Here is a 15,883-nt window from a genome sequence, read left to right as displayed (position 1 = left end):
GGTACCATTGGATTCAGCGGGTCAAAATACATAAGATTAACTAGTTTTTACCTTTTGCCTCTTGAATGCATACGGGAACATACCCAGCTCCCGGACTATAAGGACGTCCTGATGACTTTTTGATGCCATGAAAAGATCCTAAAGGATGCCCTAAAGACGTTAAGTCACAAAGGCATAGTAGGCAGATTCTAGGGACTTCTTTAGGATGTCCCGGTGCCGAGTGGGATACTATTGAATACAGAATCCACATTTGCTATGAATATAAATTAACTAATTTCTGCATAAAATTGCAAAATTACTCGTTGTAAATAATGAATAAAGAAACATAAGTTATTTTGTATTGACAAAACATTTTTTTCATTCTTTATCGAAACTATTTAAAAATATTGTTTAATGTTTGACATTAATCATTCGCTTTATTATACTATACTTTAGTAAAAAATTGGAAGTGTAATGGCTTAAAGTAAACATCTATGATTTTCAGTGTCAATAATACGAATTGCTTAAGTTCAATTTAAATTAAGGGTAAGTGGTAGTAAATTTAAGTGAATTCGAGGTAACCCGATAGTAAGCGTTGAATAGAGAAAAATTAATATTTTCAGGTTTCACCGTAAAAGTGAACATTCTTCTATTCTTTTGAATGCGCGATTTTCCCATATGTCTAAAATGTGATCATAAGAATAAAATATCTCAGAAACTAATTCATTTCTATTCCCATAGCGAACGCCGCATGGTTTCCTTTTCCCAAAAAGAGAACGTGTTTTCTATATTCAATTTCTTTTAATTGTACTAATAGGCAAGCCTCCCAGATATTTCTTGTATTCCGCTAAAGTTTTCACATTTTGAGTTTATTTAATTCCTTCTAATCACTTCACAAACTATTTGTGATAAATTGTTTTCATTCCTTCATTTTGAATATAAGTTTTGAAATTTTAATTCTAATTAATTCAAGTCTATCTCTCTAGTGTTAACATTATTTTAATTCACATATTTAAATAGATTTTTGTAATGCATTTTTGAAAATGTTTAAATAAATTTTAAAAATATAAATAAATATAAATTTAAATATTTTCGGACTTTATAACATATAAAACGATTTAATAATTAAGAAATAAGTTAAATAAATGCTTCTGAATTCAATGCTTATTACTGGGAAATTAAGTGCACGAAATAAAAAATGGGTACCGGAAAAGCACAAAATACCTCAACTACATTGCTGAAATACATGTATGTCAGCACCATGTGGTTGAAATACATCAATAATATTATGAAATATTATTTGAAATACATGTTAGAATTGTATCATGTAGTTGAGGTATTTTGTGTATTTTCTTGACAATACTTTCTAATATCAGTATATAAAAATTAGATTAAAAGACCCTAGAGTGTGTAATAAGCATAGGAATTTTATGATCAAAGAGTGGGAGTGCAAAAGAGAGACAAAGATAGGACAGAGTAGGGAGAAGGAGAGAGGAGAGAATGTTGATGACGATGAGCAGTAGAGTCATCTAGTATATATGATTGCGCAGTAGAGTCCTCCACAATGTATCGAATTGCGCAGTAGAGATTAATAAAGCGTAGAGATGCGCAGTAAGTTCTGAAGAGCGTAGGGATGATGGGCAGACATGTGTGGAACACGCGTGTGTGGAGTAAAATCCTATTTCATATATGGGTGCGCAGTAGAGATGCATGACTCTTTAGGATGCGCAGTACAGTATTCAAGTGTATATAGCTGTGTCGTGCCCTTACATGGTAAATTAAACTGCGCAGTAGAATTATGTGATGCATATGACTGCACAGTAGATTTATGGGATATTTATGGATGCGCAGTAGAGTTATGTGTTGCACATGGCTGTGAAGTAGCGTTATGTGGTGCGCAGTATAGTTATGTGATGTGCATGGATATTCAGTAGAGTTCTGTGATGTAAATGACTCCGCAGTAGAGTTCTGTGGTGGGTGTGGCTGCGCAGTAGAGTTTTGTGATGTGCTTGGCTGTGCAGTAGATTTCCGGTGCGTGTATGACTGTCCAGGGGAGTTCTACGATGTACACGAATGCGCAGTAGAAGCGTGCGGTGCCCTTTACTGCGCAGTAGAGCTATGGGCGATCAGGCTGCGCATTAGAGCCATGCGAATCATATAACTCTACTGCGCAGTTTAATTAACCATATAAGGACACGACACAGCCATATATACTTAAAGACTGTACTTTGCATTTGTGCGAGCCATGTGTCTCTAATGCGCATCGCTACCCATCGCAGTGTATATCTACTGCGCACCCATACACGAAGTAGCCTTTTACTGCGCACACGCGTGTGCCACATGTGCCTGTCGATCATCCCTACGCAATGCAGAACTTACTGCGCAGCTCTACGCATTATTAATCTCTACCGCGCAATCCGATAGACTGCGGAGGACTCTACTGCACAATCCTATACACTAGATGACTGTACTTCGCAGCCTAATATGTCGCATAATGGTTCTGCGCAGCGCTAGGCACCGTATTGTAGGATTAAACCTCCCCCCCCCCCCCCCCCCTCAGATTGATTTTCGCTCTTCTCTCTCCCAACCCCTCCACAAGTACTACCTACCGCCCCTCCTCTCATCACCATCAACATTCTCTCATCTCTCTTTCTCCCTACTCTCTCCTCTCTTTGTCCCTTTTTTGCACCCCCATTCTTTGATCATAAAATTCCTATGCTTATTAAACACTCTAGCGATTTTTAATCTAATTTTTATATGCTGATATTAGAAAGTATTTTTAAAAAAATACACAAAATACCTACACTACATAATACAATTCTAAAATGTATTTCAAATAATATTTCAAAATACTGGTATGTATTTTGTAGTTGTATCTGAACTACATCAGATAATTGTATTTTCCCCGTAAGGTATTTCAAATGTATTTTGTTTGAATGTAGTTTGTATTTCAGATACCTCAAATACAATTTTTGTGAAAAACTGCCCAGCTCTGGGCATCGCTCTGGGCATCGCTTCCTTATGCCTCAGAAATAAGTTTTTAATTTGGTGAAAAATTGAAAATTCGATTTTCAATCGCTACCCAAAAACCAACTTTCAAAAACTGTGAAATTGTAACCTCAAAATTCTTGGTCGATTTATTCGGAATTGCCTAACATTTTTCGGATTAAAACTTTTTTTCCTTATTCACAAACCTAATATATTAAGTGAATTTTTTAATTTTATATTTAAACTGAAGATTGCATTTTTCATCACAACCCGTGGCCGAGACAGCTATAATTTCTAGTCAGTTTTACATTAAGATGGGAAACTTCCACATCTATTTCTTCCAAACTCGAACTTTTTCTAAGCAAACCTTTTTGGTCACAATTTCGCAGCACTTCCGCTCGGAAGTCAAATTTTTCTTCATCTGAAATTGGTGATGCAGATTTTATAGATGGCCTCTTTGCTTTCATGAAACATTCTGATCTTGTTTGTTATCTAATTCCGTATTGCTGCTCTTTAAGTGTTACCAAAGTTTATGGGCCATTCAACAACTACGTCACGCTATTTCGAACAATTTTTCCACTCCCCCCCCCCTCAAAGTCAATTTTTTAAAATTTGATTTCATAATCGCCTAAAATAAAACATACAAATATACTATTTTACAGACTTCAGAGATCAATATGCAAACTCTCAAAACAGGATAAATAGGGCGATTTTTCACGAAAATGGGAGAATAATGAGAAATAAATTCTTTTAAATAAAATTAATTCAGTACAAAACTCTTAAGGTTTCATGTCAGCAAAATAGTTGAATTTTCAACGAAAACGATTATTTTTCTACCAGAAGAGATGAGTTTCAAAGAAAGAGTTGAGTTTCCGAGAACTTTCACGCAAAGGAGATCATTTTTTAACCAAATAGTTGGGTTTTCTACCTTCATAAACAAATTTTTAAACAAGTGATCAAATTTTCAAAGAAGAAAGAAATCACTTCAACCACATATTATAGTTGCATTTTTAGCCATATACAGTCGGATCTTCAAGTGAAAAAGATGAATGGTCTATGAGACAATTGAACTTTCAATGTAAAAAAATTTGCCTTTTCAGACAAGAATTTGCCTACCAAAAGTATGAATTTTCAATTGAAAAAGACGAATTTTTAATCCAAACAGTCAATTTTTAAACAAAGCAGTTACATTTTGGAAAAAGATGACTTTTTAATAAAATAGTCAAATTTTCAACAAAATAATTTAATTTTTAACAAAAATAGTTAAATTATTAACCACAAAGACCTAAAATCATGAACTGTCTACAAAATAGTTGAATTTTCAACAAGAACAAAATTAATTATCTAACAAACAGTAACATTTACAACATAGCAAAAGGTACGAACTTTGAACGATATATTTGAAATTTCAAGACGGAAATACAAATTTTTTTAAGTCAGATGAATTTTCAATCCAAACGGACGATTGTTCAATCAAATTTTTTAGATTTTCACACCAAATAGGTGAATTCTGTAGGTAACAGTTACATTTTTAACCCGAAAATATGAATTTTCACCTAAAAAGTTAATTTTCAACCAAATAATTGAATATTTAAGACAAATAAATTAATTTTAAATCAGAATGCTCAAATCTAGTTAACTGAAATCCGAGTTCCAATGTAGTTACATTGCAAGGATTAATTTTCTATTAAAAAAGGTGAACTGACAAAAAAATTCTATCCAAATTGTTGAATTTTTTGTAAAAAATATCAATTTTTAAACAATAATAAAATAGTTCATTCATTTGAACAAATTAGTTCAACTTTTAAAGAGACAGTTCAATTTCCAATAAAGAAGATTAATTTCTATGAAAAAATACGAATTTACAACAAAACATATCATTTTTCTACCAGATTGTTGAATTTTAAACTAAAAATGATAAATATTCGACCAACAATGTAATAAATAAATTTTTAACGAAAAAAAAACAAACGACTTTCTAACAACAGCAAACTATTTTTCAACAACATAGATACCTTCCCCAATCACCACGGGAGAGAACGTGCGACTATGCTATCAACAAGTATGTTTGTCGCAAGTTGAGGTGCGGGTATAGGGGAAATATAATTAACTTTTAACGAAAATTAGTTTGATTTTCTTACTGGGTGCTAATTTAAATTCAGTTGGCATTTATTTAGGCGTTAAAACGAAGAAGGCTAAGTTTCTTGAAAACAGAGGAAAAATAGGATTTAAAAAAAAACAGGTTAAAGATGCTTTACTCGTAAAATAAAATCACTGATTTTTATTTTTGCATGCATTTAAAAAATTGTTATTCACATTTATATATTCCATGCACAACTGTTACTTCGTGGTTCCATGGATGATGTAATATGTTGCCCCCCTCCCTCTCGCCCTCCTCCCAAAAGTTTGACTTAGTTTTTAGATGATCTCTATGAGAACTTCCTCAAAAAGGAACTGGCTCAATTTTAATCAATTGTAATGTTCTTTTTTTAAATATAGAATCAGGGTCTTCTGATTTTTTCACAGCATGATAAGAACTCCTACCTAGATTTTATAAGTCCATAATTGGACATGGTTCGAGTGAGATCACTGTAAAATTGTTTGAGGCCTGGCACGTATGTGAGAGATCCGTTAAGAAGGTCCCGACCAATTGAATCGTGTCGGATGTAGCTTACATAATTTTCATCCCCGAGGGTCCCTCGACCGTAGTAATTGATTCCATAAACCGAAGCTATTCCAATGCTCTCGATGCTGCGTAACAAATTCTTAAATGCGATGAGATACCTGAAAGAAATTTTCTCTGAAAAATGTCTCCTGGAGTGAATTACATACAATCAAAAAAGTTTAATTTAAATGGATATATTTAATGTTGTGTATAAAAAGCCAGTATCGGTAAAAAAATGTCGGTACCCGTAAAAAAAAATTACCGGTACCAACAATTTTTTTATCTGTTTTTTTTTTAAAGCATATTTTAAGGATAAAGTCTAGACTGCGGGAAGAAGACATTAAGAAAATTAATCACAGGGGTGCCGTTTCGCCCCCCATGAGACGTTGGAAAGGGGTCGGTGTTCGACCAAAATTATTTCTGTCAGCAGTCACAGGTGTGCCTCCCCCCACGAGAAAATTAATCACAGGGGTGCCGTTTCGTCCCCCACGAGACGTTGGAAAGGAGTCGGTGTTCGAGCAAAATTATTTCTGTGAGCAGTCACAGGTGTGCCTCCCCCCATGAAAAGTTGGAAAGGGGTCGGGGTTCGACTAAAATTATTTCTATGAACAGTCACCGGGGTGAACCCGCCCCCTCGAAACGTTGGAAAAGGGTCGGGGTTCGACCAAATTATTTCTTTGTACAGTCAGAAGGGTGCACCCTCAACGAGACGTTGGAAAGGGTTCGGGTTTCGACTAAAATTATTTTTGTGAACAGTTAGAGGGGTGCCTTCCCTCCTCGCACACAAGACGTTGGAAAGGGGTAGGGGTTTGACTAACATTATTTCTGTAACCAGCACAGGAGTGTCTTCCAAACCCCCTCCCCACGAGATGTTAAAGAAAAGTTAGAGAAATTTGCATTTCATAAATTCCTTCAATTCAAAGAATTCCGCGAATTTCATGAATTCTATAAATTCCTTAGTTTCCACGAATTCCATAAATAGAATGAATTCCTAGAATTGCATGAATTACTTGAATTCCTGCATTCTTTGAATTGCATGAATTCCTGGATTTCCATGAATATCATGAATTTCACGAATTCCGTGGACTCGCGCGATCAACCGGTACCTTTCTAGAAATATGCTTTAAAAAAAAACCGTTAAAAAAACTTGTGGGTACCGGTAATTTTTTTACCGGTACCGGCAATTTTTTACCGGCACCGGCAATTTTTTTACCGGTACCGACAGTGTATACATTTCGTATAATTAATTCTTTTTATGATATGCTAATAAACTTTTTCAATCCCGTAGGTATTTATAGATCAATTTCTCTTATGCTCGAGGGATTATTCTCTTTTTTTTTTTAGGTTCGCGTACTAGACTCTGCAACCTTTTGAGTGTAAGCTTTTCACACGAGTGGATACTCCATACCCTTCATATTAATTCTCCCTTTTGTAGATGAATCTTATATTCCATTTTTCTTTTTAATTTTTAAAGCAAGATTTTCTAAGAATATATTTTCACTTCTTTTAACTCAGGAATTTAAAAAGCTGTAATATTTTAATAAATATCTACGGAGAAGAAATTACTTACCGCCAGACTCCGCTATTGTCAGTCTCTTTTATTTGATTGGTTAAGTGATCCAACATTGCTGCGTTTACACTCGTGTACCAAGCCATTACTTCAGCTATACTTTTTTCCTCTGAACTTATCCTTCTTCTGAAATAAAAGAATATTTTCAAATAACCCCGCATGAAATATCCAGAAAATGAATTGTTGTCCAATTGTCTAATTATATATTATTTTTGTAATTTGTAACATGCAGATTTATAATTCATAAGAAGATTATTAGAAAAATAGACCGTTTTTTACTTAAATAATTGCGAAACATTCAATTTTTATATGCACTTTAATAGAGAAATTCGTCTATTATTGAATTTTTATATATTTCAAAAAATTTTTTGTTTGATTTGGCTAAATGCCTCACATTTTGTCAATCACACCTATTTAAACAAAAGTTTTGTTGCCAGATTCCTTCTTTATGTATACAGGATTTTTGGAGTTTGTTTCAACATTCCCTGAATATGCAAGCAAGGAAACCAACACTTTCTAGCAGCCAAAACCAAAGGAGATTTTTCAATTCATAAGGAACGTAGAAAACATATCCTAGCAGGGATAATTCTTGAATTTATTTTAACGTTGGTTTTAAGATCGCCTTAACATTCAAACAAGGAAATGGACATTTCCTAAGAACCAGTCACAGGATTTTTGTTTATTATACTATTGGTATCGAAAAACACTTTACAATAAATGTAGACTGAGCCGGTTCTGGGGCTGGCTGTGGTAGGGAACGAACCCAAAAGACTTCCGTTGCGGATGTAAACGCTTATTTTTGTTCACGTCAGAGTGACTACCGCACACCCTCCGTAGCTCGTTTTACTCCTACTTGCGGCGCTGCGTAAATTCTCGGAAGAACTATATCATACAGTAGTGGCTCATATTATTAGAGCCGTACAAAAAAAAACATTTTTTTTTAGATTAAGATGAAATAAACCCGAACAACACGGCTGGTAGATCTCAACTGCTGTGAGTCAACTAACTACATATGACAAAAAAAGGTCTACGCATCAAACTGCCCTACTACAATGTTACCAAATAAAAGTGTATAATCTGCGAATATGCTTGCTTCATAATAGTAATGAAAAAACCAACTGGAAATAAGTTTTGAAATGAAATGAATCAGTTTAATTGAGAAATTCAGTATTTTAGAAGGTAGCTCTAATAGTATGAGCCACTACTGTGCATCAAATAAAAGCGAAGGAAAATTTATTTTGAATACAAAATCTCAGAAGAAAACTTAAGAGCATGTTTCAGTATGGTCATATTTAACATATTTAACGTTAAAACAGTCCTTAAAATAAATTCAACTACTTTCTGTGCCAGAATATGTATCTAAAATTTATTTTATATTGATTTCCAATACCGATAACATAATGGAAAAAATGTCGTGTTTTGTTTTCATTTGACAAATGTCGATTTTCTTGTTCTAATACTTGAAGGATATACACAAAATAGTAAATTTGTCAAGTTTCTGGGGATAACAATTTTTTTATGGGTCTGATCCACAAAATGTGAGATATTTAGCAAAATCTAATAAAAAGCTTTTGTGCACAATGAAAATTCAACAATAAGCGATTATTTGTATTGAAATACATGTAAAAAAGCAAAGTTTGGCAATAATTTTAATAAAAACGGTCTATTTTCCTAATATATTTATTGAACTATTGATCCGCACGTTCGAACTTCGAAAAAAAAAATAAAATTAAACATTTGGACAAAAATCAATTTTCTATAAATGTGGCCTGTGGCCTTTAATACTAAAATATTTTATTCTTTTGTCAGAAAGCAAAATTTGGAAAGTGGGATATTAAAATAATTCCTACTGCTTACTGTTAAATCGCGCAAGACTTCTCATTACGAATTAAATTCTTATTAAATTGTGAGAGAAAACTTTATTAATTTTGAAAATGATAGGTTTTGAAAGCGAAATTATAGGATGTCCTTGTATATTTTGAATGAAATTGCATAGTTAATTAAAGAGAAAACGTTTACTGAAGAGGGTCGCATACAAAATTACATTATCGACTAAATCCATACGTGACGATATAATACCATGTGACGACAATAACCTTATGAAGAAATTATTAACGTAACTACCTATCAAAGGTGATGGGGGTTGATGTCTAAAAATATTATTGGATGGTCTAAATGTGCGATCGAGCGCACATGTGTGAAAACCTGTCAAGCCTGGAAATGTGAACGCTTTCATATACATTATATTGAACATATAAACCAACACATTAATTATAAATGTTCCGAGAAGGTGTTTAATGTGCGAAGTATCATCAGGGTATTTCTTTGAGCGACTTTATTACGCCCCGTTGTGTACTCGTATACCAAATGATCAATTTCGACCATTTACGTTTTAAATATCCATTCTCTCGTTTACATCCGTCTTTATTTTCCACTGATGAAATAAGCTGACCAATGCCATTCCAAATCAGAAATTCATATTTTAATGCATTTTTTTATTCGTGACAATTAATGATTACAAAATTATTTGAACCATCATTCACAACATCTGTTGGAAATATAAGAAAAATATGGCATCTTTTTTTATTGTTATGCGTGACGCGAAAAATATGATGAAAATTTAAAAAACTCAAAATAAATTGACCGAAAAAAGTTTCATCATGATATTTTTACTAAAAAATAAATATTCTTCGCCCCTCACCGGTAGAAAAAATTTGTAAGTTTTCTTAAATATATTTTATAATATATTTTAAAATTTTTAAATTCAAATTCTTAAATATAATATATTTTTAAGTCCTAGTGGATCTTCAAGAAGTTTTCTGAAAAAATCAAGATATACAATGAAACCATTCGCTAATTATCATGATTATAAGTTCATGAAAAATCTTTTTCTGAATATTTTTATTTTACTAATTACTTGCGTAACTACAACGGAGAAATCTGCGACATCTTGTAGTCGGTATGGGGGGGGGGGGCTAAGCATGTTGGGAAAGGAGATCCAACGGTTTTCGGCCGGCATGTGTATGTATTTCAGGGTGGCCCCAAAGACTCAAAGCGTCTTTGATTTGTAGGCTTAACGCCCAAAAATCTTTCACTTGGTGAAAAAACAACTGAATTTTTTTCAAATTTTTGGAACAAGGGTTTCTTGAATCCCATGGTAGTTCAACCAAATCCAACCGTAAAAAATCCGTATTTTCTCAAAGGTTTTATACGAAGAATTTCTAGTTTTTCCTAAACATCGTAGAAAGTGATCAGAAATGGGAATAAAATGAAAATATTTGATGGATTTGAAACGAAATAATCAATACCGTTATTTAAAAAATATTCGGTACAATAAAAATTCTTCAAAAAGTGGTGTTTTTTAATTTTTTGAGGAGGTTTTTTTAATTTTTCTATACTTTTGAGAAAATATAGACTTTTTACGGTTGGGAATGGCTTTACCTTCATGGGATCCAAGAACCCCGTATTTAAAAAATTAAAAAAAAAATCACAGTTTTGTTTTCACCAAATGGAAGCTTTTTTGGGGTAGGGGGCACAAATCAAAGGAACTCTTAATTTTGTTAGCCACCCGATTGGATATGCATGAAAGGATACTCACAAAAGAGCTCTCCTAGCACGAATAATTGTAGTATGGTAAAAGTTTGGAATCCGGACGTTAATAACCTACGGCCTGCATAGCGACTAAAAAACAGCTCTCCGTTGGTGACCATGACCGTAGCACTTTTGCTAACAGACTAAAAGACTTTGCTAACAGACTCTCAGGAACACCGGACGATCGAGAGTCTCAAGAAGATCTGCTGCAGGCCTCACTGTAGATTCAAAAGGATCAATATGAAGATCCTCTTAAAAACCAAAGTTATATTATAATATATTATAATGAACATTGGATTTCCCCTTTCCATTCTGAATTTTATCCAGATAAACCTTTACTACACGAAATAACAAAACCTTTTTACCTTAATATAAGAACCTTGGGCTTAGCAAGGCGAAAGGTAGAGGATTAAGTAACAAGAATCATTTGACTCCCAGGACCCACCATCTGAGGAATGGAGAAATCTGGTGGAGAAATCTACTTTAAAGGATGACCATTTCTCATCAGATAACATACATAATTCGATTTGGGTAGTAAGGCCACCAATCACAGGGGTGAGTATTTCTTTATCCGCGGTTTACCTAAGGTTTACTTGAGATTTGAAGGTATAGGATACCTATAGCAAATGATTGGGATACTTATAGGGTGTATCTCAACAGTTTGCTGGATGCTGCACTGGGCAGAATGAAGTCTATCGAACAGATAGAATTTACTATCGACACCCTAGAAAAAGGTATGAAGAAAGCGTCTAAGGACAATTGTCCTCTTCACATTAATAAAACAGACAGGGATGCACCCCTGGTGGATTTTTAGACTGGAGGACCTGAAAAAGGATACTCCAAGCCTTTTATAAGGGAAGCTGTATTTTCAGGGAATCGAGGATGTATCTGACAGTGCTAGACTTCAGATAATCTTGAGGGGTTATCATATCATGTCAACTGAAGGAATTAATGTTGCCTTTAGGTGAAATGGCTAAGAAGATTAATAAAATCCTCGAGCACCTAATGGGGGTACACTTTCGGGGCTCGGAGTTGAATTACACGAATGAGGAGGCGGCCCATGAATCATACCCCTCAGGAGAAACAACTTTAACTGTCCAACTGGAAGATTGGAAAGAGGCCGGTCGTATGTTTACTCATTCAAAAATTAGTTGGGTAGTTTCACAATTCAAACCATTTAAAGCTGTAGGATATAATAAAATATTCCATGTATTTATTCAAGAAGGATTTCAGTCCTTGGTGGGTCCATTATGTGGCATCTTTCGAACATGCTTAGCATAGGGATACAACCCGGTACCATTGAGGAAGGTTAAGGAAATCTACATTCCAAAGCCGGCTAAGGATATCTACTATAATACAAAATCCTTTAGACCCGACCAGATTAATCTCATTCATGCTGAAAATAATAGAATAATTAGTGGACCCTTATATGAAACAGGAAATTCTAACGGAAAAACCTCTTCATAGGAATCAATTTGCCTTTCAAAAAGACAGATCCGCCGTAGACTTCCTATGCGTATACATTCCACATTAATAATGCAGTGCGGAAAGATGAAGTAGCAATTGAAGCGTTTTTTTAAATTGAGGGAGTAGAGGGATAGAGAGGATAGAGGGAATTTAATCTATATACAGTTCTGCTGAAACGCACAGAGTTAATGAAACGGTAAACAGGTGAATGCATTCCATGTTGGAAAGCAGTACTGTGCATACTTCGCTACATGGTAATGAAGTGAAGGCCAAAGTTTCAAGGGAATGCCCACAGGAAATAGTTCTTTCATCCACCCAGTGGGCGCTTGTCGTTGATGACCTGATTCGTGTTTCAAACGAATCCAGGTTTAGAGTCAATGCTATGTACCATAGATGACCTGGTAATCCTGGTAACAGGGAAGCATGGATGCAGAACTCATACAGTCAGCGCCATAGTCGAACAATGCTGCAGGGACAAATTAAAGAGAAACCGTTTACTGAAGATGGCTGCATACAAAATTACATTATCGACTAAATCCATACGTACCGATATAATACCATGTGACGACAATAAGCTTATGACGAACTTTTCTCTTTGTCCGTAAACTGAGACAAGACGGAACTCATGCATTTTACAAGAAAGGGGAGACTCCTGACCTTAGACATCGTAATTTCTACGATAGAAAGTAAAATTTTCCAAATCAGCGAAGTATTTAGGAGTAATAGTTAACCCTAAATTCACATGGAAACTCCATGTTGACGCAATAGTAAAAAAAGCTAAGATAGCTTTTCGGGCCTGTAGATGCTCAATAGGGAAAACCTGGGGCCTGTTTTTCTAAAATTCTACAAAGTTGATGTTCTCAAAAACACAGAAAATCGCCGATCCTCCAATGTACACCAAAATCGGTGTTCAATAGAGTTGCAACAAATTTGAACCACACAGGTTCATTCGGAGAATTTAGGGGAAAAGCATCATTTAGACACTGTTTTTTCTCATCCAGTGCAACGTGAAGTGTCGTCTACAAACTGTAAGTCACTTGTCAGGATCATTTTCTCGGTCGTTATTTGAGTAATACAAATGTTAATAAGCAGGCAAGTTATAATAATAATTACCTAACTTTTCACTTCCTCTTATTTACCAGCGACTAAATAGTCTTGGAATAAAAATAATACTTGGCGTGATGTAATATCAAAATGTTAGGTTAGTCAAAACCTACTATATGACATTCAAACCACCAAAGCCGGGATGTACAAACTGAGTCGTGACCGTCTGCATCGAAATTGATGCCTGGTCGTTCGATCAAATTTCCACTAGATTTTCTGCGGAAGTTTAAAGGCATCTTAGATATCTAATCTTGCAGTGGCTAGTGTCATACATAAAAGATAAGGTAAATACAGTTGTATAATAAAAACAGAAATTTGTTTTTCGCGATGAGTAGGGATGTAAATTTGCATGAAACTTTAGCTTGATGAAAAGTTTCATGAAACATTGGGAGTTTCGTGAAACATTGCAAGCTTCAAATATAACGGCGGGAAAATTCAAACTGATAAGATGTAAGCCTATTAGGTATTTTCACTTCAATAAACAGCTAACTTCAGTTCTTAGATTGTTGAGGGGGAAATAAGGTACCAAATGTATGGGATTCAGTTCATTTTTACCCTATTTTGCTAACATCTTCATAAAAGGTCATTTTTTCTATATAAGTGTAGTTAAAAAATAGTTTTTATTTGTTAATTACTATTTAATGAATTAATAAAATAATAATGATGATTAATTACAAATATATTACAGAAATAAAGTTTTGATCCATTTTTCCCTCTCAGCTTTTAACAAAATGAAGTTAGCTGATGGTTGAAGTGAAAATACCTTATTGAGGCTTTCATATCCCAACTTTTTCTTGCCGGCTGATTTGATTTATTTTTCCGGTTTGTACTGTGGACCAATGATGCCAATGTTGGCACCTTGAGCTACTGCGCTTGCGTTAGGGCTGACCACTCATTGGCCGCACTTGGCGCACGATTCAAAATATATACAAATTGTGTAACTTCGATTTCAGGCAAAAAAAATACAACATATATATATATTAATAACAGTTTATTTTCAGTGAATTCCAAAGACCAAATTATATTTTACAAAACATTCAATTTAAAAAGAAATTTCTTGGAAAAGTGATTGAAAATAATTATTTATAAGTTTTTAATATTTTGTATGTATTTTTCTGGGAATTCATATAATTATATAACCTATAAATACATAAATTATCACGACTGCATTGTAGTTATGCTTTCTTTTTTTTTATTTCAAGCGTCGTTTTGTCACGTCTCAATGGAAAAAAACAATCTGAAATTTTGTTTTAGAATTATTCAAATATTATCAGTATTATATTCTGCAATTAGCTTCTATATATCAAGCTGCTAAAATATCATATGGTATTTAAAAAAATGTATCTATTAACAAATATTTTGAAAAATATTAGTCAGTCTTTCAAATTCAATGAAAATAAACTGTTATTCATCAAATGTATGTGTTATAAATTTTTTTCTAGTCTGAAATCAAAAGTTACACAATTTGTATACATTCTTGTGTATATTTTAATAATTATTTATTTAAATTACAAAAATTGTTTTTCAATGTAATTTTGAATCGTGCTTCAAAGGGTAGACAACCAGCGCTCAGCCTTAACGCACGCATGAATGAAAATTATCATCATTTTATTATTGCATTAAATAGTCCCTAAAAAAGAAAAACTATTTTTCAATTGCACTTATACAGAAAAATTACTTTCTACGAAGATATTAGAAAAATAGAGCAAAAATTAACCAATTCCTATGCATTTGGTCAATAGTTATCCCCTCAGTATTCAACGAAGTGAAGTGAGCTAGTGATTGGAGTGAAAATACCTTATTGTATATGTAGACGGTCATGACTTTTTCTATACTCCCGGAAACGAAGTTTTCATTGAAAAAAATTATTAAATAATCATTAGAAATTATAATTTCATGACGGATTATTAAGAAATGAATGAATAAAAAGTTTTGCATTAAAAAAAAAGTGCAGAAAATAAGAATCGAGCGTGCAACCTTGCGCGTATCAACCAAGCGCCTAAGCAGCTGAGCCACAGGGGCCGTTGAAGTTTCAGTTGCACCAGCAACATGACCATCCGCATGAAATTCTTTAAATATATTTTTTTCAAAAATGAGTAAAGTTTGCGCTTTCTTGATTCATCTCAGAAAGCCTTTATTAGGTGTCTATCACTGGGGAGAGTATCGACCAAAACAAAAATTAGGCGACCTGAAGGTCCCCTTGTAAAACATTTCCACAAGAAGAGATGGGCGTAATTCAATTAAATCGTTAATCAAATTAAATTTGAATTAAGAATTATTCCCAATCCCGAACAAAATTATTTCGGATTAATTTTATTCTCGTAATCCAGAAATGCGGGATTAAGAAATAACTTTATTCCCGTAATCCCGCATTTGTGAATTACGGGATTAATGCATCCTTTTTTTCGACAAGTGTCGTATTACTGGATTAATTCAATTCCAAAAATTTGGAATTCTTTTTCATATCCTTCAATTTTCTTCTTGCTTATTTTTATTTAGCTCATAATATTGAAATTTTA

General features: G+C 33.8%; 1 protein-coding gene across 1 annotated transcript in view; it reads right to left on the bottom strand.

Moving 5' to 3' along the window:
• The window catches only part of LOC117178815, a 91,526-nt gene that overhangs the window by 19,657 nt on the left and 55,986 nt on the right, over positions 1-15,883 (bottom strand). The window contains exons 5-6 of the mRNA XM_033370306.1: positions 7,203-7,328; positions 5,512-5,751 (exon numbers count right to left, since the gene is read on the bottom strand). Of these exons, the coding sequence (XP_033226197.1) occupies positions 5,512-5,751; positions 7,203-7,328 (366 nt within the window). The remainder of the gene's footprint in view (positions 1-5,511; positions 5,752-7,202; positions 7,329-15,883) is intronic.

The sequence above is a fragment of the Belonocnema kinseyi genome, chromosome 8, assembly GCF_010883055.1.
Source record: "Belonocnema kinseyi isolate 2016_QV_RU_SX_M_011 chromosome 8, B_treatae_v1, whole genome shotgun sequence".
Taxonomy (NCBI): domain Eukaryota; kingdom Metazoa; phylum Arthropoda; class Insecta; order Hymenoptera; family Cynipidae; genus Belonocnema; species Belonocnema kinseyi.
This window is presented reverse-complemented; position numbering and strand designations above follow the sequence as displayed.